Below are 25524 nucleotides of genomic sequence, written 5' to 3'. Positions count from 1 at the left end.
GTTGCCCTTGTTGGAAGCTGGAGTCTGGACTGAGGGATTGACCTTGGATTTGGGAGGTGCGTGGAGTGAAGAGCGAAGATCAGGACTGGGAGAGCCGAGATTGAGAGTGAGCTCTTCTTGTGAGTCTGCAAGCCTGCAAGTCTGCAACTTTGAGCGTCTGGAGGGTCGGAAGATGCCGCCCCAGCTCACGTGATTTACTCGATCAAGACACAGCAGGAGCAACAGACTCAGTCCCCTTTGCACAGTTGGATATGATCTTCACTTTCTCCAACCAAAGTATCGATGCATGAGATCATCGTCTCAACAACGAGTCCGTGCCCACTGCATGTCGTTGACTCGTTTCAGGTCCTCGCCTTCTTAGGGAGGTTGCTAACACCAGAGGGTCCCGGGCCCATGTTAGGCAGGGCATATTTGATAGGCGAGTTCCGTCGATCGCAGCGGCAGAAGAAAAGATGGAGAAAAGTTACATAAGAGATATCGCTGTGGAGCAAAACATCAATGGTTTCATATGACTTGGGCTTCTCCACTGAGTTCTAGAATTATCGTGTGGTCTGGACGTGGGAGTTGTCCGCGGATAACGTCGGAGTGGGTTAAGCACTGATATTGATGTTGCAATATGGAATGCCTCAACTGACGGTCTGAGTTTTTCAGTAGAGTGGGTATTTAGGCTCGGATAGCATGATTATTTGGTGCGTTTTAGACTCTGCAGTTTGTGATTTAAGAATGCAGAACCAGCGTGGACTATCTACTTAGAGATAGGGTTGGCGGCCGAGTCGGAGCAGTGGATATGCTCCGGTGGATCAGCGTCTGGATTCCATGGAAACCGGTTTGCAGAGTCAGTTATCGCTCCTCGGAGTTGGCTCGTTGTCCGGAATATTCTTCCCCGAGTCATACTGTTAGTAGTTGGACTTGAGTCTGTGATATTCTTTGAGCCGCGGTGGCTGCTGAGTGCTGAACAGTATAGAATAGCAGGGCGTCGCCTCAAAGACCGACAAGCCAGGCGGTGTTTTCGGAGAATTCAGGAGGCGTATTCCTTAATACTCCGGCTAGGCGCTGACTGTGTTGGCATAAGGAAGATGCGCAGCAGTAGCATAGGCGATAGGGCAACGGCGCAGGTTACACTATCGAAGTTGCCACTGCTTCGACTTTGTCCTGCTCGGTTGCCCGGTTCCATAGTGGCTGTTCTAGCGATGTTCTAGAATGTGTTCCTGGTGACGATAATCCTTCAGCTAAGCTAAGACTACGACGCAGGGACCTTGTGAGAGTATCTGAATTCCGAGGAGCATATCTTTGTTATGATGAATAATAGCAGATGATCATGCGGATCATGAGAATCATGAGAATCATGGAGGACCCAAGGTTTGACGATGATCGGCATATATCGCACGATACAGACTTTGACGATCTCGTGGAATGACGTGATGGAAGCTTGTTCCTGATAAGTCTGCCCATCGAGTCGTCTGCTGTGTCACTGAGCAGATTGACCGAATGTACTGTGCTGACTGCGGTGTGACCCCGATCTCCACGACTACGTAAGCACTACCAGGCATTTGACCGGTCCAAACGTCAACAGTATAACATAAGATGTCTCGTAGCAGAAGGGTAGTCTAATTCCTCAAGGAAGGAGAAAATCGCGTGAGCAACTGGAGCAGCAGTAAGGAGCAGGCAGAAGATCACGTTGTTGGCCAGTGTGGGGCTAATGGGCGCCACCGGTCGGCTGCTGATTGGTCGTGCGCAATCCTTCCACGCCCCCGCAGTTATGGCCACGCAAGGCCCGTGGGCGGCCGCTGCTGACTGGTTGGTTGGCCCCAGTTGGGTTAGTTTGGACTGGATTCTTTGAAAATTCTTTGCCTGTTCTGCCGGGTTCTGGAAAATGTTAGCCTCTCTTTGCTTTTTCCTTGTCTGTCTTGGACTTCTTGTTCCTTTCGCCGCACGCCAACTCAAACTGGCAAGACTCCACCACGGAGCGCTATCTTTGTGTCCACTTCCAAGGGATCGATCGTGGATACGGTTACAGAATTTATCATCTCGTCGTGGGCATTATTATTATGATAATAATGATAAACTCATGTTGGGGACGTTGCCGTGACACATACAATGTGGGACAGTGCTGCATCAGCCTGCAGGCCCTTGCAGACCTGCCGATTGAGAGGCCAGGCAGCAGGGATGCGGAGAGCTCGGCGCCAGATCAAACGCCAGGCAGAGAGCACGCAGCAAGTCAGAGCAGAGAAGGGCAGAGCTGGCATCGCCGCATCAGGCCAGGATCGGAGCGATCTAGACGGTTGTGGCTTGGTGTGGGTCTGTTTAGGCAAGAGCACACTGGCCCTGTGAGTCTTGGGTGAGACCAGGCAAACGCCAGACTGGCGCAGTGTGCAACCCACTCTGCTAGTTGTCCGACGGTGCTGCGTTCTTTGTTTTCTAGAATTCTGCACAGGCAGCAGTCCAGATGAACACGGCATTCTATAGTCCGCTGCATAAGAAGTGCATATTCGTCTCCTTGCTTCGAGATGCACCGCCTGCTTGGCGATCCGCAGATCCTGCAGCCTCCATCCAATCAGCGACTGAGGCACCCCCAGTCAGGCCGTCGTGCACTTCAAGACTCTCCCTCTTTGACGCTTTGAACTTCAGCCTTTCAGGGACTGGCTCACTACTAACTACTACGGGCATCGATGCTTGAAGGATGATATTGTTGCTTTTCCTGTCGCAGCAGTTCGGCCCTCGGAAAGTCCCACCATAATGGCTTGCAGTCACAGAAGATAAAGCCAATCTTTCAGACTCAGCCTGCCCGACCCCAGTCTGGGTCAAAGGAGGAGCATAAAGAGATAAAAGCCTTGTAGGGGGCTGATTCAAAGCAATTGAATGATTCAGATGTCTTTTATCTCCGCCCGTATATATCTCGTGTCTCGTCAGTCGTCACCCGATCTATTTTCTTTAATGGAATTTTTTCGTTGTTGCCACCCCGGAGCTTCGGCTTGGCTGTGTGTCCTTACAAAAGCTGCAGCGGTCCCTGTTCCTGACTGTAGATGTGCTAATTTTTCTCCCTTGGATACACAAGCAGAGTCAGACACTGCCTCTTACCATAGCTTGTTTTCTGCGACCGCGTACTTAATGCCAACGTCTTCCGTGTTTTGAGCGATTTATCATCTTGACTCTCATCACAAGCAATCTTCCTTGCATTTTCTTGCAGGCTTCTGTCGCACTCGCATTGCATTGCATGATATCACTTGGTAAGTGAGATTTTCTGGTTGCAACAAAAATTGGACGGATGAGGATCGATGATCTTCAGGAATCCATGACCCATCCATTCCAGAGTTCGTTCCCTCTTCCTCCAAGATCCCTTGAGTCTCTTCAAACCCTCCAGCGAATGGAGATGTCATCATTCTCCTCCAATCGTCTTATCTGAGTGGGGCGCCGACCTCGGCCTGATAGGCGGAGAGCCCGCAAGGTTCTGGCTGGTGGTGGAGGGCTGTGATTGGACAGGGCCCCTCCCACTGGGACCACTAGCCCAGCCCAGACTAGCCTCGGGCTCAGTAGTAGTGGGCCCGCAGCAAGAGAGTTGGCTGATCAGCGCCATCACATCACTTCATTTCGCTCCCAATCCAGCTCCACCTCTTCTGAGTCTCTGACTGAGTGTCTGACTCTCTGGGTCCATCGCTCTCTCTGACCCTCTCTCACCCTCTCTCTGTTATATGCCTTCCCCTTCCTTGCAACCTTCCTCTTCCACTCTCTGTTTGCCCGCGTCATCTATTGTTATCCTTCCTTTCTCTCCTCCCTCGATGCTTTAGCCTTGTATAACTTGGGATGCGCTTATCCCACCAATGATCCATCTCTCTCGCTCCATCGCTCTCTTTGCCCTCACTAACCGCCCCCCCTCCTCTCCAGCCCTCGTCGCTACTCGCTTCTCCCCTTGATATCTCAACAATCACCCAGTTGTACCACTCCTTCCGCTCCTTCGGCTACTTGCATTCGATCCAAGCAAAGTGTCGCTTGCTGGTCAGCACCTCGCTCCCGACGACGTGTCTTGCACCTCTTCGCCGATCGATTGACTCCCCAGCGAGAAGGCTCACTCTCCCTAGTCTCGGGTAAGGGGGAAGAGTGCAACTATTTCACTCTTAAAATATATACAGACCAGGGGACGACCGCTAAGCGAGATGCTGAAGAAGAGATCTTTGCACCCTCCTCTTCTCTTCTGGCACAGTACCCCCAGTTCCACTCCAGAACTCTCTCCGACATCCTCGTCATCGGATACTGAGTCGGACGAGGACATGGACCCTTCTGGTTCACGTCCTCTCAGTCTGGCTGTTCCTCAGGGCACTTTCTGTCCCATGCGACCGACCCTCGATGAGGTGCTCGCCAACACGGCACCCGCTCCCTACACCCTTAGCGCTTTCATGGCCTACCTCTCGCAAAACCACTGCCTCGAGACTTTGGAATTCACGCTGGACGCGAAGCGGTACCGGGAAGCCTACGACAATCTCAGCCATCAATTAGGAGAGTATCCTATCGCAGCTGACTGCCCAGAGAGCCGGCATTTGCGTATGCTTTGGCAGCGACTTTTGTCTGCCTACATCCTCCCCGGTTCGCCGCGCGAGATCAATGTTTCGAGCGAGGTTCGCGATGACATCCTTCAACACGCCAACTCTTCGATCCCTCCTCTTCCTTCGATGCTTGACGCTGCGGTCAAACTTGTTCACGATCTGATGGAGGAGTCGATCTTCATGCCCTTTTTGAACGCCCACTCTTCATCCGCTCATGTCTTCCCTCTGTCGGAACCGCTTTTCCAGGAAGATGGCGGCGTTACAATTGTGTCCAACCCTAGTCTTGACGAGCACACAGTCAAGCGAGTCAAATCGAAAGGCGGCCACCTTTCGCCACGAGCTTCGAAAGAACTTGGTTCGCCAATTTCTACAAGCCCACCTTCTAGCCACCTCTCCCGCTCCAACTTCTCCCTCAACGCTGTCACATCTCTCGGAAAATCCTCTCATCGATCGTCGACCCAGCCATCAAGCACAGCCAGTGGTGATTCAGGATCGGCTGCCTTGACTGATGACTCTGGTAGTCTGCAGTCAAGTACTGGAGAGCCAATGACTCCTCCGACAACCCCACCTTCCAGTGAGCCCAGCATGCAAGCCAGCAGCCCCAAGAGCCGTGTCGACAACCCGTGGAAGAAGATGGGTATGAAGCTCGGTTTCAAGAAGCGCGGCAACGGCAGCCAAAGCATGCGCTACACCCCGGATGAATGACTAGGGCGTTCACAACGCTTCCGCGTTATTTCAACCTCCACCTCTCCGCTTTTTCAAAACAATATCTTTTTCAACAAACTTATAGAGCGTTACGACCAAATTTCGTACGACGATATCCCACCCACGATTTCTCTTCAGCCCCTTTCAACGGGCCTTGTCTGAAACGATACGAATGGACGGCGTAATGCACGGGCATTTTACCACATAACATACGGAAGCATCTTATTCGGCGTTTTATCGTGATTCACAGCGAGTGAGCGAGCATTCGGTTTTGCAAAAGAATAGATAGATTGGGTCCATGGTCATGGAAATGGGTAGGCTTTTTGCCTGGCGTTAGGTTTCTTTTTTTCTCTCTTGTTTCAAAATTCGGTGGTCCACATGATGCACGCATTGCATGGATTGCAAACTTCATCGGATCGGTCGGTTGATCGATCGATCCATCCGCACGACCTGGCCTCGACCTTGTCTCTTCGACATCAGAGGGCGGGTGCTGGCTGTTGCATTATATCATTTGTCACTCTTGTCTCTATACCAAGCATACACCCTTCTCACCTGTGTTTTAGTCAACATGGCATTGGCATGGCATGGCATGGCATTTATCTTAGTATACTAGTCTAGATACCCAATGTGTGATTACGATTTGAAACATACTTTCGCTCATGATCCTAGTAGATATTGAAGTCTCAAACGCGTAGTAAGATTACTGCCTGAATGCCGTGACGGTTAAGAGGAGTGTTCTATAACCCTACTCTTTGACCCCGTTCACAGTCACAATGCCATCTACACCAACCACCTGCCCGGCGAACTTATGAAGCCTCGCATATGGTCTCTGCTCCACAGACTATCGTCTGGCTCTTCACATTGAATATACACCCACTCGCTCCTATAAATCAAGATCCCGAAACAGATGAGACTTTCTCTTCTACGAGAATTGAGTCCGAGAGCATCGGAACAAGAACTCCATGCAATCTGATCTGGTCCGGCTATCTAGAATCACATACCGACTTTGTTCTTTCCCAGCCAGCCAAGCCTGACTTGACTGTCTCTTCCCCAACAGCCGATGAATCAAGCAAGATATCCCATTTCCCCCAGAATCCTCCCCAGTCGGCGAATATCTTTGGCCAGAAACAAAAACGATGCCACTAGTAAGTAACCCTATCCAACCCACCACAGCCAACTCCTACTCAAGCAACTAAGGATCAAGATTCGAAACAACAACCCTCCTCCCAACTTTCGTCACCAGCGCAGATCCCCCGCCCCCATCACCACCATCATCAACATCCCACCCACTCCCCTTCACAGCATCAATGTACCCCTCAAACCGCCCATCATTAAGGAACTCCAGAGTAGAGGACAGAGTACGCAGGACATCGACGCCCGAGTCCTGCTGCAAGTGGAGAACTCTAGACGCAAGCAGGGCATGCAGCCAGGCCTTCAGGTGTGATTTTGATGCGGAGGAAGAGGAGTCTACCGAGGTAGGTTTCGCTGAGCTAGGTGATTTGAGGAGGATCGTTGCGCGGATATTTCCCTTGCGGCGGTCTTGTGCGGTGAGGGAGAGGTAGAGGATGTATTCTTCTTCTTCGAAGAGCGTTGTAAGTTCTCGTAGTGGGAGCGATATCTCGAGGGAGCCAGAGGCTGGAGACTTTGTGGTTGATGAATGCGTGAGGAGGAAGTGGCGTAGGGATACGCCGATTTGGCACGTTCCTAGTCGTTCTGGTGATGGGGTCACCGACGAGGTAGGGGTAGAGGAAGATGAAGACGAAGACGGGTACCATCTTAGGACGCCCCCAGCTTCAAAGATACGTTCTTGCTTGGCGACTTGGGCGGGGTTCAAAGCTGATAGGAATTGCGTCTCCTTCTTCTCTCCCTGTCGCCCCTGCTGCTGCTGCTGCTGCTTCTTCTCATGCTGTTGGAATACGCTGCCGTGGCCAAAGACAAACTCGAAAAAGTCGGGGTCGGACGGTAAGAGCGTCGAGAAGACAATATTCGCCCGTTGTCTATTAAGCGTCGTCATCTGGACGGACCGGACGGCTGCATAGTTGAGTGACAGGTGTAGAGAGAGTAGAAGTATCAGCGTGATCCATGTCGCCGTGAAGCTTGTGATGTGCGAGACAACCAGGGACCCAACCAGCATCCCAATGAGCGAGATGACGGTTTCTTGAGAGGAGTCTTTCTGCTTGAGGTCAGTTTTACCTTTCACTCCCCGATGAAAAGGGCTAAAGAGAGACCGACAGCATTAACCTCCGCCAAATTCCCCCACCGACTAAAATGCGCACTTAGACTCGCCTTTGAACTACCCCCTGCAATACCACAGAGCGCCCTCAGTACGCCCGCACCACTAAGAACACTGACCCGCGCATAACCCGAGGGAATTCCAGGCGACAGACAGTCTAGCACCATAGCGAGGTCATTGAAGATGTCCGCCGCAAAGCGGTACATCTTGCACTCGGGCTCGAGGGCCGTGCCAACGCGGTGCGCGAAGAGAATTGTTGCGATGCGGCCGGATGTATCTTGCAGTATGTGCAGGAGCAGAGCGTTTGTTGGAGAGGCGGAGGCGTTGCCGACGCCGACGCCTGGGATTGGGGTTAGCTTTGATTTCAGTTATACGGAAGTTGTTACTGACCTTGTAGGACGGCTCGTGATGCTAGGAGGCCGGCTATGGAGCTGCTGAAGGCTTGGAGGGAGTCCTGATTTGGGATGAGTATGGGTTTATATGGAATGCGGCTCGGTGCTACCCACGAAGATCTGATAACTGGCCCGAGTTAGCACTTGCAATTTGAAAAGATGACTTGGTACTCACGGGACATAGTCATCGCTAACACTGTGAGGGTATCCAGCAGGAAGAAAGACATCGATCAAGAGACTTTGCAAAGAGCTTAAGGACCATGGTGTTGAGGCTGAAGAAGTATGCTGGATTTCGTCAATAATGCTTGATAAAACTGATACCGGGTATTGACCTCTATATCAACTCGGCCTGCAATTTGTTTCCCGTTGTTGCTGCTGGACGGAGCTTCCTGTGATGGTGCAGAGTAGATGTTTGTTGATGTAGGATTATCGAGCTCATCGACCTCGGTGAAGGTAATAGTTGTTTTACCTTTAGATGCCATGTCTATGATCACTTGAGTCGATTGTAATGACTGAGTTCATGTCCGTTCCCTCAATACCTCGAGTTCATGGAAGATGGAGTGGTAGTTGCAGGAGCGGATGAGGACATCTGTCGGAGCGACTGATTGGCGAACACGCGCTTATAGGGTTGGCGTAAGGCGCAGCACGTGTTTGCCTGCTCTTATACCATGGATGATGTTGAATAAGATTTACAGGTATATCTCGAATTACGCGGTAAGATAGTGTTTAGTCAAACATTGATTGTTGACCTAATTTAAATAGATATAGACATGAATGAGAGGACTTGCCTCGAGCATTCAAACTTTTCCAGACTTCACAAACTAGCCATCTATGACCTGTTGTCCTGATATCAAATATATCCCGCATGGTACGCGCCCAAAGAATAAAAACCGCTAAGTTCAAAGACTAGCAAACCGCCTGCGCCGTAAACACAAGGTAGGAAGAATGGAAAAGCATAAGGTCGCGGTCAAGCCGTGCCTTGGGTATAGTGCTGAGACTCGCATCACTGGGATGCTTTTGAGCCTCAAAAATCCCCTCGAATTCGGGGAGCGACCGTGGCGCGTCCTCTCGCGTCTCAAGCAAGCCACTTGTCCTTAAGTCTCGTCTCGACCATCATCATTGAATCATTCGGTAGAAGTTCAATCGTAAAATCAAGCGAAGAGGCTGGCACCGCCAGTCTCAATAGCCTCGATCTCGGCGGCAGTGTAGGGAGTGCGGTGGAAGCGCGCGGGAAGCTCGGTGCGGTCGAAGAACTGGCCCTCCTTGGGCTGAATGGGACCGAGAGAAGCGCCAGGGCTGCGGCCAACAGAGCCCTGGGTGAATGAGGCACGGCCGAGGGGGCCGTGTTGCTGTGCCTTGGCCCGGTAGGCAGCGAAAGAGTCGGGAAGGACACCGGTGGGGGAGGCCGGGTGAGCTCGGGGAGTGTGGTCAACGGACTCTGAAAATGAGTAATTAGCAACTGCACTTGGGCTGAATTCTTGCGAGACACTTACGAGGGACAGAGCGCTTTCCGACGAAGCGGATGAGGGGGGTGCGAATAGCGTTTCGGAGAGCAGAGGAAGCACGCATTTTGAAGGTAGTGGTATGAATGAAAAGTTGAATAAAAACGAATTAAGTTTGAAGCTGATGTTAAAAGGATTGCGAGGCTGGTATGAATGAGGAAGAAGCGAAATCTATATTTACAGCAGATGACTGAAAGGCGACTGAGAAGCGAGAGGACGGGAATAATGGAGAAGGAGAGGAGGAGCGGAAGCGAGGGAGGAGAGGGAGCAGAGGGCAAGATAAGTGAGTTGAGGTCACGGCGCTATCAGAGGTAGAGTGTGTGGTGTGATAATCTTTGCTGTAATACTTACCGGCCGTGTAACGCTGTTACCGTACACTAATGGCCGACCGCGCGGGGTGCTGACACTTTCGGGGTAAATCTCAGTCTGTAAGGCGTAACGCAGTAGTATCTGTACCGATCATCAGATGCGACTGCGGGCTTCTCCAACTGATTCCTGAAGGCAACTTCCGACTTACCTCGCGGATTTCCCTTCTCGCTTCGCCGGTGAGGAGTTGGTGTGGAGGATCGCTCGTCTCCCCCGCATGAACCTTTTTCTCTTGCCACTTGCTCTCCAGAAAGTCCGCAAGAGACCTGCATTTTCAGGAACAAGGGCGTGAAAGACAGCCTCCGTTGCGGGCTCCGGCGCTGCCAGTCGTCTCCGCTCTATCTCCGGATTCAGCTCCAATACTCTCACGTGATCCTCCGAGGAGCTCCGCCGAAACGGTCACGAAACGGCTGCAGGGATTGCCTCAACCCCGAGTCCAGTCGCACCATTTGAAACTGCAGGGCGTCAGCTTTGGAGATCCTGCAAGCATAACAGTCAGCACTAATTGGGAGGTCCGACATCGAACCATATCCGTCTAGAACCGCTCGATCTCATCCAGGCTTCGACGACTGCTCTTCCACCCAGCGCTTGACTCGGGAAACGTGGAATTAAGTCTCCGTTCCGACTTTTTCCGCTGGGACTTTCCCACCCCGACCGCAGTCCATCATCCGAGCTCCTCTGCGAACTTGTGATTGCCATTGGATCCGGGCGCCGACGGCCTTTGCTACCTAAAATGCACGAGCTATTGCTTTTCGCCTCGGTCCCCTCACACCAGCATCATGAGCTGTTGCAGCAGCTTACTGGCTTGACAGCCATGCAACCCCGCCACCGTCTAGAAAGGCGTTTGATCTTCAAGGCAACTAGGAAGCCTGGCCTGGTCAATGCCCGAGGCGGCGCCAGCCAAGGCGCTGATCTTGTCCGGCTAAACAAGATGCTTAATGGACAAATGTTCTATACGCAAGTCGTCGGCCCTATATCCGAAGCAGACTTTGATGCAAAGCCATCATCCGAGAACACGGATGCCCCCATGTCAGGGACGGCTGAAGCTGCAGGCAGCTCATATGATTATGACAGCCAATCATGGAAGCTCGAGTTTAGGGACATTCCGGAGGCAGGCACTCGTTCGACTATCACTGCTCGCTTGGCGGCCAGCGCGACTCTTCCTAAAGGTGATATTGTTACTCCTATGAGCGCCTGGGGCTATAGGTCAGTAAATTACCAATCACAGCCATTCTATGGCCTATGAGGTGGTACATGTGTATTGACAATCATCACAGTTTCGTCACTGAATACGTGGTCGAAGGAGATGCCTTCATCCACAACGACATTGTAATATTCTTGCACCGTGTCCTGCAGTATCCGAATCATGGGCAGGAACCCCATGAACCGCGGCGAGAGCTGCCTTCATACCGAGATCTAACGCCCTTGGAAAAGACCGGGGGTTACATCTTACAGGCTGCCATTACAGTCCAAGACGGCAGCAACCAAGAGTTGATGAGGACGGCCTCTCAACATCTATTCGGGCTCCGAGAGCAGCTCAAGTCAGCAGTCCGTCTTGAGCATGCTGATCGACTGTCCTTAGACACCCGCGCCAAATAGGTGATATTTGCATTTTCATATACCCCGGAGCATATCTCCAAGTATTTTCATGACAACGAAAACATCTTAAAACAAATAGAATCCCTTAATCTCAATTGGTGATCGTAGGAGCTGCTACAGCGTAGTATTTTGTTGGACCATGGTGCTGGTCTATACACTTCCCTTCATGGTAGAACATGTGACTTCGTGAAGTTCAAGTCGCGTCAGCGCGTCTTACGCCTACAATCAACTCAACTCATTCCGAAACTCACATCCTCTGTTCTCCACCCGTAAGATCTTGCTTAACTCTTTAACTGTGAGATTATATTTGCGGCAAATAATTGGAACTCTGTGATCATTCTCTCAATCCTCAGAATGCCTGGTGGTGGAGGTGCTCTCAAACGAGCAGCGTCACCAAAACCTATCTCACCACCCCCCCTTCGACGAAAAGCTGATACAACGGTGAAAAGTAGGTTCAATCTCTTGAAAAGCACTACCAAATGACCAATGTAGCTAATAATTTCTTGCAGAGACTGTGGCAACATCGTTCTTCACACCGGCCTCTAAAAAGAAGCCAGAGCCAATCACATGGAGGATCCACGACACTCTGATAGTCGGCAAGTTTTCGCCAGAGGCAAGCCAAGATAAGAAGCAGGGCTCTGAGAAACCTCGAGTAGCTGCGTTCGACTTTGTGAGTTGTTTCTGTCGACTTGTATTCGGAGAGTTCCGCAACTGACCTCACAGGATTCTACGTTGGTTTCGACGGCATCAGGGAAAAAGTTCGCTCTCAGCTCAGCTGATTGGAAGTGGTGGCATGAATCTGTTCCTTCAAAGCTTCAGAAGCTCAACTCAGATAGGTAGGTAGAGGATACCTACAGCTGGGCCCCAAAAATCTAATAGCAACAGCTACCATGTGACCATCATCTCGAACCAGAAACCCATCACTCTCAAGAAGGACAAGAACGGAAACGATTCAAAAAGCCTAACAAATTTCAAAGAACGAGTTTCGGCTGTTATGAAGAGTCTTGGTATACCTCTCAGTGTATATGCTGCTACAGAAGATGACGAATATCGCAAACCGAGAGCTGGGATGTGGCGCGAATTCCTTGACGATCAAGATCTAGATGTGACTGGTATAGATGCTGCGGAATCAATATTCGTCGGGGATGCTGCTGGGCGTCCAAATGATCACTCCTCTGGTGATCGGTAAGTCTTTGATTGCGAGTAAAAGCCAACGATTGCGCTGACAGCATAAAGAGGGTTTGCCGCGAATGCCAATTTACCGTTCAAAACGCCCGAGGAATTCTTTTTTGATGCTGCGCCTGAGCCGGTCGTAGAATCGTTCAATCCTTCGTTATACCTACAACCTGACGCTGTCGACGATGGTTAGTAATGAAAAAAGCTGCAGCTATGCCTTGACGCTGATGTTATTGTTCGAAAACCAGCACCGGCCTTCTCGCGGAAGAGCCCCTTGGAGTTAGTGATCTTCAGCGGCAGCCCAGCCGCAGGAAAATCGACCTTTTACTGGGAGTATTTGAAACCGCTGGATTATGAACGAGTGAACCAAGACATTCTCAAAACCGTGAGTTCGAAAAGCTGCTTGGTAAAAAAATCCAGGCTGACAAAACATTAGAGACCAAAATGCATTAAAGTGGCCAAAGAGCACCTTGCGGCTAAGAGGTCCGTGGTCGTCGGTACGTCTACAAATATCTAGCCGAGCCTAGTTCTACAGGAGACCGGGCTTCCCTTTTCGTGCAGTTCATGCAAACAATAATCCTTGCATCCCTGTCCGACATTGGGCGGCAATTGAAGCAATATTGTCATCCCAACCGCTCATCTACCAGCCATTACATCACGACATTGAAACCATCGAATGTTAGGTTTACGCCATTGATCGCTGACTGTTGGTTACAGATAATACAAACGCCGATGTAGCTACTCGAGCTGAATGGATCGGAGTGGCGAAGGAGCTCAATGTACCGATTCGCTGCATCTATTTCTCTGCGTCTCCAGCCATTTGCAAGCACAACAATGCAGTTCGTGCCGCAAACACCAGCCTCGTAAGTCACACCAGGTCAAGTCAAGCCTCGGCTTCCATTTCGAGGACCCTATCTACCCTTTCTGCATCTCCGAGGAGCAAAACAATGCGCCTTCCTCGCGGGACTACTGCACCTCGTACCGCCGAACCACTTCGGCATCATGCACTTCCTCCTCCTCAATTACATGCATCAAGCCACTATCAAGTCAGTCCGTCCGTCCTAACGAAGACTAGAATCCTGAATCCCGAAAGTCTCTCCCTGGTATTGCCTTTGGCGACTTTGGGCGCCGCTTCAAGGAGCCTACCCTCGACGAGGGCTTCCAGGATGTAATCCGCGTGGACTTCCGGTTTCGTGGTGATGTGGAGGCGAGGAAGCTCTGGGGGCAGCATTACGTTTAGATAGGGCGACTGTTTAACCCTTGACTCGAACCGAGGGGTCTACGTCTAGGCTTAAGTCTATTATTTTGGGCTGGCTGTTAAAGTTCGATGCCCCGGCCTAGACCTGTATAGACGGACTGACAGGGCAGGCTCGAGTTGCAGCCCAAATACGTAACCGAACGGCAGATTAGATCACAGACCCTTGGTTCCACGTCCTCTTTTAAAGAGAGAAAAGAAAAACATGATTATCTATCTATCTATCTATCTATCTATCTATCTATCCAAAGCATGCCCCAGTCGCAGCCGCAGCGACATGCTGTAACAGATGAAACTAGGTGCAGGCGCGGCCAATCTACTAGTTACTATCTCCCTACAGTCTTCTCCCAAATACCCCGAATGGTTCATCAGCCCACACCAGGCCCTCACTCACAACATCCCACCCGGAACCCAAGGAGCTCGAAAGCTCAAACCAATTCCTAAAACGCCACGCAGCACGGATGAAGTCGTGGAACGTTGCTCAACCGCCACTGCCATAGCTTCCTGTCCGCGGTGTAGGCAGTGTAGGCAGTAGACCTCACAGCTACAGCTATCCAGATAGTCAGCTCACATAATCAATCGACTCAATTGAATCGTACGGTCAAGGTAATGGTAATGTAGTATTGTATTCACATGTACGACAAGCGAATTCTAGAGGAAGGAAAGGGAGGGGAAGAAGGGAGAAGCTATGGCCTCTTTCTAGGTGGCTTGCTTGCTTGCTTACTGGCCTGTAAACCTCCGAGGGCGTAGGACTAGGTTGTGCGCCGGGTATGCGGCAGTAGTGGGAGTCCGATTCATGAATGTAGGCTGGATTGGGAATTGAAGGGGGGGGAGGCAAGGACACTATTTGATTGTGATTCTGGCCATTGAGATCTGCTGCAAGGGTCTAGTTGGGATGGGAAGATTACCTCTTTGGTCAGTGTTCAGAAGCTATGAAGCGAGGTTTGATCTGAATTATTCATGTCCATTAGGGATTAGAATACTATTCCTATTATATACAAGGTCGGCTTGCTTTGTGCGAGGAGCCAACGGCCCTATGAGGTACAGTGCTTCCACAAACTCGGTAGGTTTTCTCTCTTTTTTTCTCTTGCTTCCGGCCAGGCCTTCCTGAGTATCATAACAGGGATAAAAAGCTAAGCCCTTGCAAGCCGCTATCTTTCATCTTCCAGCCACTCTTCTGAGCCCCTTTTGAACAGAAGGCTGTGGTTCATGCAAGGTGTACAAATGTAAGGAACGGAACTGGCACAACGTACATCGATTCGGATGTAGAGAGATCGTCCAGCGGGTAATCATGCAATAATAGAGACACAAAGGAAAGTGGTATCAAGTTCGTTAAGGAATGGACTGCGCGCGGCGAGACAGTAGTCGCCGGCACATGGTGGTCATCAGTCATTATTGGATCGCAGATCATAACGTAAAGAATGAAACATAAGGTGGCTGTATAAATGGCACAAGCATGAATAGAAAAGGAAACAGTTGGACATTAGTCATCACACGCTCGCTGAATAGCATGTTGAATCAGCGTTCTGAGAGGCGCGGACACCATGAACATAAGATGTTGTACATCCAAGCCTCTCAACTTGTTTGCTTTTTCGATGGAAAAAGCGGGGCCGTGGCGGTTTCGAAATTGGCGACGGTTCTAAACTCGAGATACCAGATCTTGAAAGAACCTGAAAAAGTTTCGCTTCAGTGACCGATCCCGACATCGCCCGGTTGCCGGCGCAATCTTCATGGGTCCGACAATCTCGCCATCGCCCAGCTCGGGGAACTTTTTGTCGTGCAGAGTTGGAATCTTGACTTGTTCGCACGGATCACGGTGGGATTCGATGGTGCTCAATATCGGTCCATTTTGTGCCTCGACCTGGAAGAGCATTGCGTTGTAGTGTCGCTTCCATTCACGGTTGATCGACTCCCATTTTTCTTGGGTCAAATGGTAAATCTTCGAGGTAACACCGTAATGTTCGCCGGTCCGAACCAAATGCTTGGTAAAGTTGCACTGTGCCAAGTCCCACTGACTTCGCAATTGCCGGAATGACTCGACATCGTAGACTTCCGGAACGTAGGGCTCAGGCTGAATAGTGAAGTTGGCGTGACCAAGTTGAATGGCCCACTCGTCCTTTGGATCTGATAGCGTCAAGGGAGGTATATCTCCTGATACAGTTCGGACGGTGCTTGCTCTCGGACGGTTGAAAGAAGCGATCGAGGGTTTGGTGGACAACGGCGGAGATGGAAGAGTGGCTAAGCGGTCCCGAAGTGCATTTGCATCTGGACTAGGATTCGAGACGTCGGCAACAGATGGTGATTGTAAGGGTGAGCTGATTTTGGATACGGGATATTCGTCGTCGCCCATGAATGGTGGGAGTAAAGGGGTGGTGGCTTGAGGAGCGGACTCGTCTGTGGTCTCTTGGTTTACTTTAGCGATGTCGATAGGAGCAACACTTGATTGGCTGAGGCGTTCTTCGAAAATTGTCCTCGCAGGCGAAGGAGGGATCTGAGCAGACTCGACCCAGCTCATCGGGGCTGTTGTGGTGGTTGGGCTGACAGCGAAAGAAGCTGAAGAATTGGCTCGAGACCGCATTTGTGGCGAGAAGGATTCTCCGTCGAGGCCGTCGGATCCCCGTTTGGACTTCCAACGATTTGAGATGGTGGATATCCGGGAGCCAATGCGGGAAAGGCCGTTTGCAGACGCATTGTCGGAACGCCTCTTCTTGGGAGAGTGAGCCGTATCCATGCCAGCGTCGGCCAAGTCGTAGCCGTCGCAAGTGCTTACTGTGGAGATGGACAGCCCTTGATCGAAGTGTTCTGCATGATAATTGTCAGTCGGAAATTTTATTGTTTAGAAAAAATTGCGACAGGAAAAAAAAAAAAGCAAACGAGGCTGGGAGCAAGGGCAGCATACGGAAGTATTCCTCCTCGAGATCCCGCGCGGGAAGCCCGCAGGTTTCCTCTTCTTTAACACCTGTCAAGGGGTTTCGCGACGCGATATCCATAGAGTTTCCATGGCCAGGGGATGAAACCAACGACGACGCGGAGCTGGAGAAACGCGTGTGGCCTTTGGCCGAAAACAAAGAGACCGCGGGTGAGACTGGAGTGGACGCGGTCAATGGCGACTGGGGAGGCTGGCGAGAGGCCGGTGAGACATCGGCCATTGTGTCGATGCTCTCGCGCCGTTTGGCCTCGAGAAGTTGTGAGAGCTTCAGCATTGCAAGGTGTGTGATGTATAGTTGTGACTCGAGATGGTGTAGTTTAGGTAGGTGGTAGTAGGTGTAGAGACTGCTCACGTGCGGCAGGTGCAGACAGACAAGAAGCTCTGATTCAAGGAAGTAGAGGCATGTCGCGAGACGTATCGAGTACGAGGATGTGAGTACAGAGAAGCAGAGTCTGTGCGAGAAGTGTCTGCAAGGGGAGGAGGCGAAGGGAAAAGGTATCAAGGTATAGTAGAGACAGGTAGGTAGAGCGTTGGGTAGATTGTGACTCTTAACACTCAACACGCGACGAGGCAAGACGTGGCGGTCTAAAAGGCAACGAACAGGTTGGAAGAAGAAACTGCGAAAGCTGCGGGCACCAAGCGGCAGGCGCAAGAAGGGAACGGTGACAATAAAAGAATATTATTGCCTGGGAAAGAAAGTAGAAGCAATCAGAGAGGACGAAACACAGTAGGGCAGCAGAGGCCGCAAAACGTGGAGCGTTGGCTGTGACAACTGGCTGGCAGCCTGACAGCGCAGCAGCGAGCAGGATCGGATTCCTCAGGGTGATTTTGAATTGCGACCCAGGATGGAGTTCCTGAAGAGTGTGCTGGAGGTGAGAGAAGGTGTGATACACACGCAGAAATCTCTTTGCTTGAAAAAAAGAAAGAGAGAGCGTGAGTAAGAGGAGGATCAGGACAGGGCCGTGAGGGCAGAATCCACCGTCCAGTCGCCGCCGTCCCAGGGTTCCGTTGCTTGCCACGACTGCTACGACTGTTCAGTGTTGAGGGTTGGTTACCCAGCCGTCTCACAGTGAGCTTAACCCGTGATAGCTTTGCGATTGACTTTCTACTTTAAATATAGACTATTCTTCAGTACATGTCTCAGACCTCATACTTCAACGTCGCAGCTGTCAACGGTCGCAACAATGACGCCGCCGCAGCGCCGGCCTGCACATCACAAATCTAACACACATCGAACCGACTGCCAAAACCCACCTTCTTCCCACAAATCGGACACTAACGCCGTCTAGACTCCGACCGACTCGACTGGTCCAACTCGTCGGGTTTCTCGTCGGCGTCGTGCGACCCATCGCGACAAAGAGCGCAAGGACCAAAAATACCATGAGCTATCAAATCACCGCCGCCAGCCATGACTGTCGCTGCAGCAAAAATGCAGAGGAATACGTCTGAAGGGACTGGTCGAGTCTTCAATTGACCTGCCAGCGGCCAGCGTCAGTGTGATCCCAAACGCCTGCGTCTCCGGGGGCGCAGCCAAAGCCCTGGTGCGGCTTGGGGTTCGAACTTTTCAAAGTCTGGGAACCCATGGTTTGTTCCCGGCGCCAGGGACTGTTCAGTTTCTCGATTTGGTAGGTCAATTAACCTGCTTCCAGCCGGTTGCCATGAGATTCGCTCATCGCCAGACGAATTATTAAGAACCAATTGCCTGGCCGGCTAATTCATTTTCTGGAACCGACGTCAAACCCACATGGCTGCAAAAGCGGCACTATGGTTCGCCTCATGCTTCTGGCTGAACCAAGGTTTCGACAGAACTCTCAAGGCGAGGCCCTGACAGCCACAGCAACGGCGAGACGGATGCGCCTTCCAGAATCCTTGTCCCGTGGATGACAGAAGCCAAGCCGAACTCGCACTGGAGTCTTGTTTTGGAGGCGACGGGAGTGGCTCTTTCAGACTTCTCACCCTCCACGACCTGAGTCGAAACCAACCGCGAGTCCGCGACCGGCGCCTCCATCTGCGTGTCTTGCATTTCTGGCTAATAATATAGAGGTTGACCATGGCGGACGGCTGTGAGACTGAGGCTTGTCGCTCTACTGGCCCGACCGCTGAGTAACCCGGGGATAGCTGTGCGTTAAAAACTAAAAATGCCAGTTCGCTTGGAGCAAGTAACCGATGATCCTAGCGCTGGAGAAGGATTTTAGACGCAGCATGACGACAATGACGACGATGGAGCTTCGGGGAGGAAACCGTTTGAGAGTTGAGACAAACCGAAACGTTTCCCGCGGCGTCTCTGGTGGTTATGGGTGGCCGTAGCTCCCGCAAGCGGTGATACTGTTCTGCTGGCCTTATCTGGCGGTCAGTCGGCCTTGAACACGAACAGTTCACAGTGCCCACAAGAGGACGTGTTTACTCATTGTGGTTTGTATACTCATTTGAAACTCTCTAGAAGACTAGTCTCTTACTCAGTCTAGCAATTGAACACCATGACATAACAGCGCAGCGTAGACTGCCACCACCGCGTTGACCGTACTCTGTACTCATTTGGAGAACCCTGTGGATCGTCCCCGCATCACGACATCCGCTGTACAACTCCAACTTCACCTCAGCAACACAGCACCCGCCTTCCAATTGATTCAAGGGGATGCGAAACCCGCAAAAGCTGCAACAATGAAGCTCTCTTCTATTGCTGCGCTGGCTCTCACCAGCTTCACCGCTCCCTCAATCGCTGAGCAACAGTCCCCGCTCTCTGCGACCTCCAACTCATCCCCCGAATCAGTCATCGACTCATCGCCCTTCCTCTCCCTCCACCGCGACCTCGTTTCGATTCCCTCTGTCTCCGGGAACGAATCCGCTGTCGGCGACTTCTTAGCTTCGTTCCTCGAATCGCACAACTTCAACGTCGTTAAGCAGCCCGTTCCAGGGCGCACCTCGCGGTTCAATGTCTTTGCATACCCGGCCTCCTCGTCGGCGCCTAACCCGTTCATCCTGCTGACGAGCCACATCGACACCGTTCCCCCCTTCATTCCATACTCCGTACACAAGGATGACTCTGGGAACGGCGACATAATTGTAACCGGCCGCGGCAGCGACGACGCAAAAGGCAGCGTCGCAGCACAAGTCTTCGCAGCCATTGAAACCCTTGAGTCGGACCCCTCCGCACCACTCGCCCTCCTCTTCGTCGTCGACGAGGAAGTCGGCGGTGCAGGCATGCGCGCCTTCTCCGCAAATGAAACACTCAACCCACCCCCGGGTTCACCCTCCGATCTTATCGGCCCGGGCTTTGAAACAGTAATCTTCGGCGAGCCAACCGAGCTTTCCCTCGTCGCGGGTCACAAGGGTATGCTTGGCTTCCACGTGCATGTGACAGGCAAGTCCTCGCACTCGGGATACCCCTGGCTTGGTGAAAGCGCGCTCAGCACCATCCTCCCTGCGCTCTCGGTCATCGACAAGCTAGGCGATACACCCGTTGAAAAGGGCGGTCTCCCCGCAAGCGACAAGTACGGACGCACAACTGTGAACATTGGCCATGTCGAAGCCGGTGTGGCTGCGAATGTCGTCCCCGCTGCAGCAGACGCAGACGTAGCCGTCCGTCTGGCGGCTGGAACCCCCGAAGACGCAATGGAGATCATTCTGAAGGCCGTCGCCAACGCAACAGACAACAACCCGAACGTCGAGGTTGAGTTCTCGCAGGGCCCCAACGGCGGCGTAGGCGGTTACGCCCCTCAGGATCTCGACACGGACGTCGATGGGTTCGACATCATTACAGTGAACTACGGGACCGATGTGCCGAATCTCAAGATCTACGAGGGCGCTGATGTGAAGAGGTACCTTTATGGGCCTGGCAGTATCTTTGTTGCTCATGGTGATCACGAGGGTATTACCGTTGCGCAGCTCGAGGAAGCCGTGAGGGGATACAAGAAGTTGATCTCTGCTGCTTTGGAGAGAGAGTAAGCTCCGTTTGCTTGGGCCCTTCGCAGTAAGATATAGTAGAGCATCCACTCTGTATATAGTTTTGATTATCATGTTTCGCGGACAGGATCGGTGTCCATGATCATGATTTAGTATGCGTGCTATTGTTACGGGTAACCATAGTTATAGTTACATCTTTACTCCATAGAGACCGACCTAGATTAGAGAAGACAATAGACAAGCAACGAATCTAATCCAACTCCAAAATGCATTCCTTACACACATAAAAACAATAAACGGACAGAGAAGCTAAAATATATAGATACATTTCAACCAGAGCCCTGGCCCTGGCCCTGATCACCGGCAGCTTGACCAGCAGCACCAACACCAGCACCAGCCTGAGCACCTCGACCACCAGCAGTAACAGGAACCCTCGGGGCCCTAGCCCACCCCGTAACCAGCTCACCACCCGTCTTAAACCTCGGCATGGGATGCGCCTCCGTATTAAACACATTATCCTCAAGACTAATAAAGTCCTTATCAGAGAATAGCAAATAGAAGTACTTGAGCGTCTCGCCCATCCAGAAACTCTCCATGTTATCCCTGTGCGGGGCCGGGATGGTATTAACGTTGCTCAGCGACGTGAAGCTCACGATGCGGTAGGTCGTTGCATCGCCGGCCTCGGTCTCGTAATGCGAGGACTTCTCGAGGATAGCCGTATGCTTGATGAAGGACTTGAACATCTCCCAGCCCCAGTGGCGGTATGTTTCGTCGCCTGTGATGCGGTAGAGGTAGAGGAGGGACTCGACGGTTTCGGGGCGCTGCAGATTATGTCTATCCTGAGTGCGGATGGTGATGTCGCTGCGCCAGGAGTCCGGGTCGGATTTGGATTCCTTGAGTGGGTAGAGGGGTTGCGAGTCGGAGGGAAGATCCTTGTCGGCTGGTTTGTTGTTGGCGCCTGCTGTTCCCTTTGCGAGTGTTGAGTCGGGGTAGCGATCTACTTCTGTGACGTGGGGTGTGTCGATTTCGAAGTAGGTGATTTCGGGGGCGAGGCCGGTGCGTGTCGATAGGTAGGTTGCCCAGCAGGTTTTCATGAGTTCCTTTGCGAGGAGGATTTCTTCATCCTTGCGACGGGTCCAGTCGGTGGACTTTTTGGCTTCGGTGAGTGGGAGGCCGCCTGTTGCGCCGAGGGCGATGGAACCTGGGAGGAAGCAGGCGAGGTGGTCCATTTTGGGTGTGAGGGGGCCATCGAGACCGGCTTGTCGTTCGCCCAGGACAGTCAGTTTGGCGTTCTTCGTGTATGTGATGAGGTGCTTGCGGATTCCGAGGAGGGCCTCGTCCCACATATCTCTGTAGATTTCCTCTGATGTCTGGAGGTACTGCTTGATAAGGTATTCTACTTTGGTCAGCACAGAGTCACTCAAGAGCATAATGCTTGAACGTACCATAATAAGAGTCGCCTCTGCTACCAAGGCGGATGTTGGCTCCCCTGAAGTTGCCCGTATCTGCGTAAATGAAAATAGGGAGAAGACCGTCTGGAGCCTGGTTTTGATCAACTAACTGCATCACCTTCTCGACAATGTGCCAGTACTCGGCCTCGCCTGTCAGCTTAGCCAGGTACTTGAACTCCAACTGCACTGTAGTTGCCTCGGCCGTGGAAGAGGCGCCGCGGTCAGAGTGTGATGGAATACCTATAGACGTGTTGAGGTTCACACTGGCATAGGGAATACCGGTAGCAGAGTCAAAAGCACCGAGCAATCTCTCCGCCAGATCGGTGGCCTTTTCGATATATAAGTCCTCCCCTGCGGAGCCGATGTCGTCGTCGGTGATAGAGGCAAGGTCAGGGTATGTTGTAGAGAGATAATGAGCGGAAAGAAGACCGCCCAACATGCGAATCGTCGTTTCAAATGTGTTCACGTCATGATCGGCGTCGTACGTTAGCGAATTATGGATCCATGTCCGCGCATGTTGTACTCGCGACGTGAGGTTCATGATCATCATCGTGTCCAGCGCATCCACAATTTGCCAGCCCATGCCACCCTCGACCATGTTCTTGCCCTTCTTCGCAACCGGGTGAAATTCATCAAAGCCTGCAAGCATAGTGTCAGTAAGAGGCCATCCCTAGGTAGACATTACGGGAACATACCCCAAGCGTACTGCTCGTACCCATCCCAACTGACAATGAAAGCATCTCGGACCTTCTCCCGACGAGCCTCCCAGTCGACATTCTTCAGCCGAATCCCATCATAAGGCTGCTCCGCTTCCACGTTCTCAATCCACCGCCATAGGGCCTCGCCCTTCGCTGTGTCAGGCGTCCATGGAACGCGATTTGGGTTACTGGACCCCGAAACAAAATAGTACAGGCTAACCAGGGCAAACACCAGTATGACACCCTGAAAGACCCTTCGCCGCCTGAGTCTCGGACCCGTGCGCCGCGGCGCAAAGTATGGCTTGTCCTTGTACATGGGGAGCGAGCGGTCGCCGGAGAAGAAGTTGTTCAGGTTGTTCGTAACTCCGGCCGGTTGGGAGAAGCCGTACCCTCCCAGTCCGTTAGCCCCGGGGCTGTTGCGGCTGGCCTGCCAGTATTTTTCCGAGGGCGAGCGCGACGCAGGGTATGCGGGAGTGCCGTGAGGGTTGGGGAAAGACATAGTCTGGTCGTCTTCCGTCCGCTCGAGTTCAAAGAGAGGTTATTGTCGAGGGGTGGGCCAAGGGTGCGGCATAGGTAAGGAGCGTACGGTTATTGTTTTTCGGTCGACCGATTTTCAATAAGAGACCGTATATTTTTTTCTGCAAGAAATACCAAGCACCGTTAGCAATCAGGGTGTTCCGGGGCTGCAGGGGGACCAGCTCGTGGGGGAGGACCGAGGAATAAAGAAAAGAAGCACCAACCATACAAATCTGCGCTGAGCCAGCCACAGACGGCTTGTGTAATGGCAATCTCCCACGCTCGTCGCAAAGGAGAGACTACCAGCAGTAGTAATAACAATATGTGTCCTGAATGAGTGTTTTGGATTGAGGGAGGTATAAATAAAGGACTCAAGTGGCCACTTGTTGTGAAGCCGTCCCCGGACTGGCCCCAATTGGCCGAAGATCACGTCGGCGAGCAGTCGCGTGGCTGGAACGGTACGGAGATCTGCTCCAGGATGCCCTGGAATTCTACACGAGAGACACGAAGTCTTACTAGGATTATCGTTGTGAAGACTTGGCTAATGCGATTGATTTGTAGATGACAGCGCTATTCCTTAACTAGTCTACAGCTTCTGGTATTCGAGCTTGCCTTCCAACTTCTTCGACTCGGCAACCTTGCGGACAGCCCTGTTGAAGTCGTCCTGGTTAATCGCATCTCGGTAGTCCTTGATTGCGAATAGACCACTGTCTCAATGTTAGTTCATATGTTTCAGAGCAAGAAGATTTATAGTTAACTCACGCTTCTGTGACCACGTTCCGGAGATCAGCACCGTTCAACCCATCGCTCATCTTCACAACGCTTTCGAAATCAATGTCGCCCTCAATCTGCACATTGCTGGTGTGGATCTTCAGGATCTCAAGACGACCGACCTCATTGGGGAGAGGAATCTCGATCTTTCGGTCAAGACGACCGGCACGGAGAAGGGCGGGGTCCAGTGTGTCAGGTCGATTCGTAGCCATAATAATTTTTGTCTTTCCAAGGTAGTCGAAACCGTCCAGCTGGTTGAGAAGCTCCATCAATGTTCGTTGGATTTCACGATCTGCCGAGGTACCTTCGGAGAATCGTCGGCCACCGATCGCATCGATTTCGTCCATGAAGATAATGCAAGGCTCGTGTTCTTTGGCGTATCCGAACATCTCTCTGATCAGCCGTGCGGATTCACCAATGTACTTATCGACAATAGCAGACGAGACGACTAAATCATGTTAGCGCGACCTCAAATTCGAGTCGTCGGGAAGCGTACCCTTCAAGAAGTTGGTCTCCATGGAGCTTGCCACAGCACGCGCCAAAAGCGTCTTTCCGGTTCCCGGAGGCCCGTAGAGTAATACACCCTTGGGCGGCTTGATACCTACACGCTGGAAGAGCTCGGGGTTCTTCAGCGGCAGCTCAATCACTTCACGCAGCTCACGGATCTGCTCGTTCAACCCACCGATACCAGCAAAGTTGACCTGCCCAGGGTCTTCCAGAGACATATTGTACACTAGCGGATCAACTTCTCTCGGCAGCATCCTCATTATCGTAAGAGTCGTCATATCGAGGGCAACACGGGTGCCTTGCTTCAGCTTCGCGCGGTCGACTTTTGAGCGGCAACCGACGACATATCGGGGTCCGGAGGAAGCCTTGACAATGACTGTTTATCAGGTCAGCATAATCGCGATGAAGATGGCAAGATGGAAAACATGATGCGGAGAACGTACATCGCTCTTCATCGAGTTGCTTCAACACCTCTCCGATGATCTGACCGACACTCTGCAGAGCCTTGATGTTTTCTTCTGATATATCAAACTCTCTCTGCAAGTCCTTGATGCCCAAGCGAAGTGTCTTGAGCTTGGCCTCCCATTCCCGGAGATCCAGTAGACTCCGCTTATAATCCTCCAACGCCTGCTCCCTCTCGGGATCAGAGGCACCGTTCATGGTGAATCGGGGTCAAGAGAAGTAGTTGATTGTCAGTTGTGTCCCAGTAAACCCGAGGTGTCCGATGGAGGGAAATGCTTGATGTTGCGTGAGTAATGGGTGTGATGACGAAGGTGCTGATTGAAAGGTATCTGGACTTAGCTTGGAGCTCGCCTGAGCTCACAGCCAGATACAGATCACATGACTCCGTGTTTATGCCTAATATTCCAGGCTTCCAGGAGTCATCCGCCGCAGTATCTATTATCCGGATTTCTCGCTCTCAGGCATTCAGGTGTCTACATGTACTTCCGGCAAACTCGTTTTCGTGCCTCAGTTACGCAATG

The 25524-nt window shown here is 51.9% G+C and overlaps 13 protein-coding genes across 13 annotated transcripts; 6 read left to right on the top strand and 7 right to left on the bottom strand.

The window, feature by feature from the left end:
- Window positions 1-1604: 1604 nt before the first annotated feature.
- On the bottom strand, window positions 1605-2920 carry BDV14DRAFT_180406 (uncharacterized protein). Its single transcript, XM_073769914.1, has one exon. The coding sequence runs from the start codon at window positions 2457-2459 to the stop codon at window positions 2067-2069; it is 393 nt and encodes a 130-aa protein (XP_073624395.1). The 5' UTR covers window positions 2460-2920; the 3' UTR covers window positions 1605-2066.
- Window positions 2921-3927: 1007 nt separating this feature from the next.
- Window positions 3928-5432, top strand: BDV14DRAFT_124225 (regulator of G-protein signaling domain-containing protein). The gene has a single exon (XM_073765960.1). The coding sequence runs from the start codon at window positions 4152-4154 to the stop codon at window positions 5241-5243; it is 1092 nt and encodes a 363-aa protein (XP_073624394.1). The 5' UTR covers window positions 3928-4151; the 3' UTR covers window positions 5244-5432.
- Window positions 5433-6435: 1003 nt separating this feature from the next.
- Window positions 6436-8350, bottom strand: BDV14DRAFT_203761 (RUS1 family protein; the record flags this gene model as incomplete). The annotated part of the gene is made up of 6 exons (XM_073774356.1): window positions 6436-7416; window positions 7476-7816; window positions 7867-7930; window positions 7983-7995; window positions 8044-8153; window positions 8201-8350. The coding sequence occupies 6 exons, from the start codon at window positions 8348-8350 to the stop codon at window positions 6436-6438; spliced, it is 1659 nt and encodes a 552-aa protein (XP_073624393.1).
- Window positions 8351-8569: 219 nt separating this feature from the next.
- Window positions 8570-9606, bottom strand: BDV14DRAFT_180400 (alpha-ketoglutarate dehydrogenase subunit KGD4). Its single transcript, XM_073769913.1, has 2 exons — window positions 9362-9606; window positions 8570-9306 (listed from the first exon to the last, which is right to left on the bottom strand). Exons 1-2 carry the CDS (start codon window positions 9435-9437, stop codon window positions 9020-9022), a joined length of 363 nt encoding a protein of 120 aa, XP_073624392.1. The 5' UTR covers window positions 9438-9606; the 3' UTR covers window positions 8570-9019.
- A 633-nt stretch (window positions 9607-10239) lies between these two features.
- Window positions 10240-11419, top strand: BDV14DRAFT_124141 (mediator of RNA polymerase II transcription subunit 18). Its single transcript, XM_073765959.1, has 2 exons — window positions 10240-10942; window positions 11014-11419. The coding sequence occupies exons 1-2, from the start codon at window positions 10470-10472 to the stop codon at window positions 11333-11335; spliced, it is 795 nt and encodes a 264-aa protein (XP_073624391.1). The 5' UTR covers window positions 10240-10469; the 3' UTR covers window positions 11336-11419.
- A 150-nt stretch (window positions 11420-11569) lies between these two features.
- BDV14DRAFT_180396 (putative DNA 3'-phosphatase Tpp1) lies at window positions 11570-13971 on the top strand. The gene is made up of 9 exons (XM_073769912.1): window positions 11570-11783; window positions 11845-12005; window positions 12059-12171; window positions 12221-12520; window positions 12572-12699; window positions 12760-12896; window positions 12948-13008; window positions 13229-13374; window positions 13587-13971. The coding sequence occupies exons 1-9, from the start codon at window positions 11690-11692 to the stop codon at window positions 13749-13751; spliced, it is 1305 nt and encodes a 434-aa protein (XP_073624390.1). The 5' UTR covers window positions 11570-11689; the 3' UTR covers window positions 13752-13971.
- BDV14DRAFT_124102 (uncharacterized protein) lies at window positions 13941-14393 on the top strand. Its single transcript, XM_073765958.1, has one exon. The coding sequence runs from the start codon at window positions 14056-14058 to the stop codon at window positions 14299-14301; it is 246 nt and encodes an 81-aa protein (XP_073624389.1). The 5' UTR covers window positions 13941-14055; the 3' UTR covers window positions 14302-14393.
- A 188-nt stretch (window positions 14394-14581) lies between these two features.
- On the top strand, window positions 14582-14925 carry BDV14DRAFT_124067 (uncharacterized protein). The gene has a single exon (XM_073765957.1). It carries the CDS (start codon window positions 14662-14664, stop codon window positions 14875-14877), a length of 216 nt encoding a protein of 71 aa, XP_073624388.1. The 5' UTR covers window positions 14582-14661; the 3' UTR covers window positions 14878-14925.
- Window positions 14926-15291: 366 nt separating this feature from the next.
- BDV14DRAFT_124030 (uncharacterized protein) lies at window positions 15292-17416 on the bottom strand. Its single transcript, XM_073765956.1, has 2 exons — window positions 16666-17416; window positions 15292-16568 (listed from the first exon to the last, which is right to left on the bottom strand). The coding sequence occupies exons 1-2, from the start codon at window positions 16967-16969 to the stop codon at window positions 15406-15408; spliced, it is 1467 nt and encodes a 488-aa protein (XP_073624387.1). The 5' UTR covers window positions 16970-17416; the 3' UTR covers window positions 15292-15405.
- A 379-nt stretch (window positions 17417-17795) lies between these two features.
- On the bottom strand, window positions 17796-19046 carry BDV14DRAFT_180391 (uncharacterized protein). Its single transcript, XM_073769911.1, has one exon. It carries the CDS (start codon window positions 18745-18747, stop codon window positions 18430-18432), a length of 318 nt encoding a protein of 105 aa, XP_073624386.1. The 5' UTR covers window positions 18748-19046; the 3' UTR covers window positions 17796-18429.
- On the top strand, window positions 19047-20854 carry BDV14DRAFT_180389 (M20 family metallopeptidase). The gene has a single exon (XM_073769910.1). The coding sequence runs from the start codon at window positions 19357-19359 to the stop codon at window positions 20638-20640; it is 1284 nt and encodes a 427-aa protein (XP_073624385.1). The 5' UTR covers window positions 19047-19356; the 3' UTR covers window positions 20641-20854.
- Window positions 20855-20857: 3 nt separating this feature from the next.
- Window positions 20858-23776, bottom strand: BDV14DRAFT_180387 (glycoside hydrolase family 47 protein). The gene is made up of 3 exons (XM_073769909.1): window positions 22745-23776; window positions 22044-22688; window positions 20858-21994 (listed from the first exon to the last, which is right to left on the bottom strand). Exons 1-3 carry the CDS (start codon window positions 23244-23246, stop codon window positions 20928-20930), a joined length of 2214 nt encoding a protein of 737 aa, XP_073624384.1. The 5' UTR covers window positions 23247-23776; the 3' UTR covers window positions 20858-20927.
- A 14-nt stretch (window positions 23777-23790) lies between these two features.
- Window positions 23791-25370, bottom strand: rpt4 (proteasome regulatory particle base subunit RPT4). Its single transcript, XM_073769908.1, has 4 exons — window positions 24985-25370; window positions 24531-24917; window positions 24026-24482; window positions 23791-23970 (listed from the first exon to the last, which is right to left on the bottom strand). The coding sequence occupies exons 1-4, from the start codon at window positions 25199-25201 to the stop codon at window positions 23850-23852; spliced, it is 1182 nt and encodes a 393-aa protein (XP_073624383.1). The 5' UTR covers window positions 25202-25370; the 3' UTR covers window positions 23791-23849.
- Between the last annotated feature and the right edge of the window lie 154 nt (window positions 25371-25524).

Source organism: Aspergillus stella-maris (genome assembly GCF_047715825.1).
Source record: "Aspergillus stella-maris strain CBS 113639 unplaced genomic scaffold BDV14scaffold_64, whole genome shotgun sequence".
In the NCBI taxonomy this organism is placed as follows: domain Eukaryota; kingdom Fungi; phylum Ascomycota; class Eurotiomycetes; order Eurotiales; family Aspergillaceae; genus Aspergillus; species Aspergillus stella-maris.
The sequence above is the reverse complement of the archived record's forward strand: the minus strand, read 5'-3'. Positions and strand labels throughout refer to the sequence as shown.

Coding starts and splice junctions, on each gene's coding strand:
- BDV14DRAFT_124067 (XM_073765957.1), top strand. CDS start 14,662: ATGGGAAGATTACCTCTTTGGTCAGTGTTCAGAAGCTATGAAGCGAGG.
- BDV14DRAFT_180406 (XM_073769914.1), bottom strand. CDS start 2,459: ATGCCGTGTTCATCTGGACTGCTGCCTGTGCAGAATTCTAGAAAACAA.
- BDV14DRAFT_180400 (XM_073769913.1), bottom strand. CDS start 9,437: ATGCGTGCTTCCTCTGCTCTCCGAAACGCTATTCGCACCCCCCTCATC. Junction 9,307..9,361: donor CGGAAAGCGCTCTGTCCCTC/GTAAGTGTCTCG, acceptor ACTCATTTTCAG/AGTCCGTTGACCACACTCCC.
- BDV14DRAFT_180387 (XM_073769909.1), bottom strand. CDS start 23,246: ATGTCTTTCCCCAACCCTCACGGCACTCCCGCATACCCTGCGTCGCGC. Junction 22,689..22,744: donor GTACGAGCAGTACGCTTGGG/GTATGTTCCCGT, acceptor CTATGCTTGCAG/GCTTTGATGAATTTCACCCG. Junction 21,995..22,043: donor CAGAGGCGACTCTTATTATG/GTACGTTCAAGC, acceptor TGACCAAAGTAG/AATACCTTATCAAGCAGTAC.
- BDV14DRAFT_124141 (XM_073765959.1), top strand. CDS start 10,470: ATGCACGAGCTATTGCTTTTCGCCTCGGTCCCCTCACACCAGCATCAT. Junction 10,943..11,013: donor ATGAGCGCCTGGGGCTATAG/GTCAGTAAATTA, acceptor CAATCATCACAG/TTTCGTCACTGAATACGTGG.
- BDV14DRAFT_124102 (XM_073765958.1), top strand. CDS start 14,056: ATGAAACTAGGTGCAGGCGCGGCCAATCTACTAGTTACTATCTCCCTA.
- BDV14DRAFT_124030 (XM_073765956.1), bottom strand. CDS start 16,969: ATGCTGAAGCTCTCACAACTTCTCGAGGCCAAACGGCGCGAGAGCATC. Junction 16,569..16,665: donor TCTCGAGGAGGAATACTTCC/GTATGCTGCCCT, acceptor ATTATCATGCAG/AACACTTCGATCAAGGGCTG.
- BDV14DRAFT_124225 (XM_073765960.1), top strand. CDS start 4,152: ATGCTGAAGAAGAGATCTTTGCACCCTCCTCTTCTCTTCTGGCACAGT.
- rpt4 (XM_073769908.1), bottom strand. CDS start 25,201: ATGAACGGTGCCTCTGATCCCGAGAGGGAGCAGGCGTTGGAGGATTAT. Junction 24,483..24,530: donor GGAGACCAACTTCTTGAAGG/GTACGCTTCCCG, acceptor AACATGATTTAG/TCGTCTCGTCTGCTATTGTC. Junction 23,971..24,025: donor CGGAACGTGGTCACAGAAGC/GTGAGTTAACTA, acceptor ACATTGAGACAG/TGGTCTATTCGCAATCAAGG.
- BDV14DRAFT_180389 (XM_073769910.1), top strand. CDS start 19,357: ATGAAGCTCTCTTCTATTGCTGCGCTGGCTCTCACCAGCTTCACCGCT.
- BDV14DRAFT_180396 (XM_073769912.1), top strand. CDS start 11,690: ATGCCTGGTGGTGGAGGTGCTCTCAAACGAGCAGCGTCACCAAAACCT. Junction 12,700..12,759: donor ACCTGACGCTGTCGACGATG/GTTAGTAATGAA, acceptor TTCGAAAACCAG/CACCGGCCTTCTCGCGGAAG. Junction 13,375..13,586: donor GTGCCGCAAACACCAGCCTC/GTAAGTCACACC, acceptor AACGAAGACTAG/AATCCTGAATCCCGAAAGTC.
- BDV14DRAFT_180391 (XM_073769911.1), bottom strand. CDS start 18,747: ATGGTCAACCTCTATATTATTAGCCAGAAATGCAAGACACGCAGATGG.